General features: G+C 29.9%; 1 protein-coding gene across 3 annotated transcripts in view; it reads left to right on the top strand.

The window, feature by feature from the left end:
* The first annotated feature begins 4,076 nt into the window (after positions 1 to 4,076).
* timeout (circadian regulator timeout) overlaps positions 4,077 to 6,000 on the top strand; it is a 293,936-nt gene continuing 292,012 nt past the window's right edge. The window contains exons 1-4 of one of the 3 annotated variants that reach the window (XM_088202679.1): positions 4,077 to 4,193; positions 4,291 to 4,566; positions 4,627 to 4,810; positions 5,862 to 5,996. In XM_088202679.1, the coding sequence (XP_088058805.1) occupies positions 4,313 to 4,566; positions 4,627 to 4,810; positions 5,862 to 5,996 (573 nt within the window). In that variant the 5' untranslated portion in view covers positions 4,077 to 4,193; positions 4,291 to 4,312. Of the gene's footprint in view, positions 4,194 to 4,230; positions 4,567 to 4,626; positions 4,811 to 5,861; positions 5,997 to 6,000 lie in introns of those variants that run through there. The other 2 variants (XM_088202680.1, XM_088202681.1) reach the window with 2 other exon arrangements.

Genomic DNA, 6,000 nt, shown 5'->3' with positions numbered 1-6,000 from the left:
GCCAATAAGCCAATTGAAATTTTGTTAATTTTCATGTCTGTATAACACATGTTGGTAACCATATTTTTATCTTGTTTGTTTGTTTAAATGTTAAGATAAAAATATTATTAGGTTACTAGAAAATATTTTTGGTATATTTTTGTTAATGATATTTTGAGATAATGAATTTTAATTGCTATCCCAAATTACAAGAAAAACATCATTTAAGTGTGCAGACTCTTGTGGTCGTGCGTTTATTTAATTAAATTACAAAGTTGTTGATTTATAAATTTATATATTAGATTTGTGTTTATTCTTGTATCTTCGTCTAACTACACACGCGACGTAAGTGACATAATAAATATTTTATTGTTAAATTTAATTTGGCCTCATTCATTTATTTTAATAATATTTTTTCATTTGATCTTTACATATTATGTAGGTGAAAAAAATTATGTAAGGTGTACCGTGAGAACTAAACTACTTACGCGTTAAAAGCGCCATAAAGCAATCCATCAGTTTTTACGTTTCTGTGCGATTGTTGATTTATAAAAATTTATATTATGGTAAATACGTTGAATTTACGTTTTATGATACTTGCTAAGCTAAATAATTGACTATCTATAATATTGTTTTATTATTTCTAAGTCTCTCTATAAAAGTCTTATATATTTTTTCCTAATAATTTCCAAAGTCTGCTGTTTTTTTCCATTTTCATCATCCCGTTCAAAATTACTAATTTTTCTCATCACCACCTGCAGACCAATTACCTCACAACAGTAGTGATTAAGGACTTATGCTAGAAAACACTTAAGGGTCCACTATATTCTTAAAATGTAAATGTTTTTTATTTTATTTTTTTTTATAAAAGAAACGTTCTTAATATATTACTAATATTTTATTGATAAAATAGTGTTATAATTAATTTCGTTTGTATATATATATTAATAAAATTTCAAAACAGAAAAAATCCTATAATTAATAAAATATCCTATAAATGATATTTTAAAACAAACTTATGTTGGTATTATGGATCACCTTTAACCTTTCCTTTACGGTGCTAAAAATTCCGCGCGTTTCGGCGATATGTATTTTGTACATCTTAGGCGATATGTATTTTGTACAAACGAAATAGTGCTTTAAAAATCGCAAAAGAATGAATAATCATAAATATTATTTCTATTGATTATAATTAAATTTAAAATATAGTAATTTTTGTAATATTAGCGCTAAATTGTCTAAAAACGAGACCGCATCGCAAAAAGTCGGCTAGACCACAGCGGATGACTCACGCATGTATACACATGCAGGCAAAAACACGCGCCGGAAATCGATCAGTGGTTATAAATCTCTTAATAATATTTTTTTGAATAAAAAGACAGAATGCACGCGAACACCACAAGTATGTAAATACATTTATTAAATAATAAACAAAAATACATATAAATAAATTGAAATATAAAATAAAATATGAAACTGAAAATAAAAAAGGTGTAAAGACAATATATGTATAAAAACAATGTAATTGACATATGTACATAAATAAAATACAAAATTATACTAAATTTAAATGAAATGTCTAGTTTGCGTTCGTTCTTTCACAATTAGGACAAGAAATTATTTTTTTTCTGTGTGTTGTACACACAGATTTCTTGCAAATATTGCAAACTAGCGTGCTCTTTTTTTTTGATGGATAAGGGCAAAATCTGCAATTTCTCACTGATGCTCGAGATGCTGTAGATATTGATGCTGGTAAATCCGGTAAATTGCTTGTTACTATTTCAGTAGTTTCGGCTGAATGTTTTTGGTAGTATGACATTGCGATGTCAATCGCATCTTGTTGGGGCTTGTGAAATTTTATTGTGCTAGTTTTTCTTTTTGTAATATTATGTTCGGCCAAATCCAAACTGAGCTCTCTAATGAAGCATTTTCGGCGACTTCTGTTGTTTTTCTGCCACTCAGGATACTTTAGAGTCCACAGTAGATATGCATTTAAAGCTGCAATATCTAATATCTCCATGAAGATCCGAAAAGGCCATCTTCTGGTCGACCTTACGCACGAATACTCAGCCGTCATCTTGTCACCCGTGTCTACGGCACCTTTAGTTTTATTATAGTGCAATATAATCTCTGGCTTTTTTTCATGATGTTCACTTATTTCACCATCATGAAATTGGGTGCTTAAAAGTAACACCGCTTTGTTGATCTTCGGCACGTATGAGACGAGGGTTGTGGTGGGCGTAAAGCCAAAAATGCTACTGTGTAGTTCCCGATGGCGAGATGGCAAAAAAACTTTAGGGATTTCTCGTTTGTTTTTTCTAAGTGTACCGGTCAGAGTCAATTTTTTTTCTAATAAATTATCCGATAATAGCACCGACGTAAAAAAATTATCTGTTGTTATCCCTCTATTAGTGCCGTATTGTGGTTGAACTAAGTCCATAACCACTCGATTTCCCTGATTTATTTCCCTACGATTGTTAATCATTCCTGCATAAATTTGTAGATTAGTAATATATGATGTAGAAGAATCAGCAGCCACCCAAATTTTAATTCCATATCTCCCAGGTTTTGATTTCATATATACACGAAATGGACAATTTCCCCTAAATGAGGCCAAACGTTCGTCTACGGTTAAATTTGTAGTTGGTGAGTAATTTTTTTGACACGCAACTACAAATTTGTCAAAAATTGACTTTATCGGTTCTAATTTGTCCATAGAGATGTTAAATCTCTCTTGCCTCGTTTCTCTATCGTCGAACCGAATATGGCTATATATGGTGATAAACCTATCTCGAGACATTGCTGCCGTGAAAAATGGTTGAGTAAAAAGACCGTCAGTACTCCATAGTTCATGTAAACTCTGTTTTCGTGATCTATTTCTACCCGATGCAAGCATTATTCCAACAAAAGAGTATAATTCCTCTTCAGAAATCGGCTCCTTTTTATTTTCAGGTAAACGATTTATTTGAATGTTTGTTTCATGACATATTTCTTTTATCATATCCGGAGTTACAAAGAGTCCAAACATTTCTTTCATTGTTTTCACATTGGCACTACTATTTATAAGGCCAGAATTCTCTGTGACGATATTGTGCACCCGACGTCTTGAGGGTGGTGGTGGTAGTGAATTCCATTCATATCCATTTTGCGATCTAAATACAAGACTTTCGTCTTCATTCTCAGTATCTTCTTCGTCTTCATTATCACTGGTTTCTCCATCACCATTGTCAAGATCTTCAACGATGTCTTCAGTGTCTGATATATTCTCATTAATTTCAAACTCGACATCGCTATCATAGTTCTCCTCATTCGTAAGTTTACTTCCTTCCATTTTATTTTTTTCTGTATTGGGAAGAATTTGAATATATAAATAAAATTGAATACAAATAATACACAATAATATATATAAAAAAACATACCAATTACGTGTTACGAGAAATAATAATAATCACTAATCGCTTAAGAGCCCCTGCAGATCGGTCACTACGCACACAATCAACTCCGCCTGAGTAAACAACACAACTGAACTGATTTCAAAACGGCATACACTCACGCGCACACAGATGGGTCCGATGACAAATATTTCTGTGTATTGGTCACTCTACACCCGATTTTTCGACAAATCATTTTTTTCCGTCACTCCAGATAAATAATTACATATTATTATAATTGAATGTACTTCATAATAATATAACGGAGGAATACATAAATTCTGAACCGCATATCTATTATTTTTCATATAGATATTCACAATTTTAGTGTCGAATTCCAGTAAATACATATCACAGTAAGGGAAAGGTTAAACACATAAAAGTGTATATTTAAATATTTCGAAAAAATTGCAGATTTTTAATGGATTTTGTAATAAAAAAAATAATATTTCATAATTTTGTAAAACACATATATATATATATATATATATATATATATATATATATATATATATATATATATATATATATATATATATATATATATATATATATATATATATATATATATATATATATATATATATATATCAATAATGCATAAAATAATTTTAGTTGTAGTTTTTATTTAATAAATATTTTTAATCGACATGGTCACTAATCGCCGTGTTATGGCAAACGTTCATGAGTTTCGCGCGCGTTTTAAGTCCTGTCAGTGTCACTTCTAGCGGTATTTCGCAAACTTTCAAACTACCACTTTGTTCTTAATAATAAGTACTATCGGTTTGTATGCATTCTTTATCACATTAAATTAGCTTAATCTTCGTATTTATAATGAGAAAATATATTGCTATAAAAAGTTTTTTATAACTTGTTTTAGAGGTTATGTTTGTGTGTTAATAATGTCTACGCTACTCACCGCTGAATTAGCTGCGACTTGCAACGCCTTAGGGTCGTTAGACAAAACAACTGGAAACTACCTATTAGACGATTATACCTTAGATACTATCAAGGATTTGATTAGATATCTGCGCCGCGATGATGAGGATCACGAGATTAGAAGACATTTGGGACAGACAAAGGTTTTGGAGACTGATTTAGTTCCGATTTTGATAAGCCACTGGGAGCAAATTGAATTGTTTGATGTAACCTTGAGGTAAGATTGTTATTGTATCATATTTTAAAGGCAAATAATAATTACCAAATTTTTTTCTAGATTGGTGGTGAACTTGACTAATCCACCGCTACTGCTCTACCGTGAAGAGATACCAACCGAGAAAGGCGGTCGTCGTTGTTACTTGCAAATTACATCTCATTTACAAAGCTACAAAGCAAATGCATTCGTCGTATCTGATATTTGGGTCGTTCTCGGTAAACGACTCACCAAAATTCTTGAAATGGTAATATCATATATGTATATATAAAAATGGAGAGCATATATCCTTTTGTTTGGTTTTTCGTATAAATATTTTATTTTGTTTTATGTGCTCAGATACCAAAAGGTTTATTTATTTAAATAAATACCTTAATAAGGAATAAGACGTTGCCAATTTAAAGAAAAATAGAAAGACAGAAATTACTTAGATTACTTAGAAAGACAAAAATTATAAGATTTATATTTTTTGTACAATAAATATACTAATACTCCGATGAACTAAGTCAATTAGCTCATGAATGAGTATTTTATATAATATGATATAAGTTACAACTTAGCTCAATTTAATTTACCAACTTGATATTCATTCATTAGATAAGTAAAATTCAGAAAAACCTAATTCAAGGTAATCAATTTTAATAACTTAAAATTATTATCTTCAATCTTCTTCTTTAATACATCTACGTCACAAAGTCTACATGGACCGCCAACTTAATAAATTATTTTTTGTTTTGTTTTTATTATTCCCATGACTTGATATTTCCTAATAAGCGAAAATTAAATAAAATGTTTATTTTTACTGAACTTCAATAGAATAAGAGTCCAAATGGACTCGCTGGACAATTATTATTATTTTATAAAAAAGTCTTATAATTGTATTACATACATTACTTTAAACTATACACTAAGATTGATAATAACTTTTGTTTTTTTTCTTAGTAATTTTTTATAGCTAAAGATGTCATTTTGTAATCCGATTTTCTCTAATTGTCTCAGTTCCCTCTTAGTTGTAAATAGCGTAGAATATTAAAGCTGGTAAATATATAATCGAAAATAAACAAAGAGGCAGTAATTTCATTGTTTGGTTTAAATTGTAACATTTGTAAAAGTGCCGTTGTGTTTTTTTTAATATATGTGTGAACAACTGCTAACAATAAGCTCTTCTCTTTCTAGTATGCTATAAAAGTGTACAATGCATGTAGTTTTAAAATAATGTTATTGCTGAATCCTCTCTATTTCTTAAGTTATCGATTTAGGTGTACTAATCTTAATCAAACGTATTTATACTTTTTTAGGATCAACTCGAAAGAGGTGAAGAATTAGGTCTTATTATTGAAAGAATATTGATTCTTGTCAGAAATGTTCTGCATGTTCCTCCTGATGAAGACGAAAAAAATAGACCTGATAATGAAGCGAGCATTCATGATCAGGTAT

This window comes from Plectrocnemia conspersa, unplaced genomic scaffold, assembly GCF_051122295.1.
Source record: "Plectrocnemia conspersa isolate PC_06_02 unplaced genomic scaffold, ASM5112229v1 ptg000013l, whole genome shotgun sequence".
Classification (NCBI taxonomy): domain Eukaryota; kingdom Metazoa; phylum Arthropoda; class Insecta; order Trichoptera; family Polycentropodidae; genus Plectrocnemia; species Plectrocnemia conspersa.
Note: the sequence above shows the minus strand (reverse complement) of the source record. Positions and strands in the feature narration are given on the sequence as shown.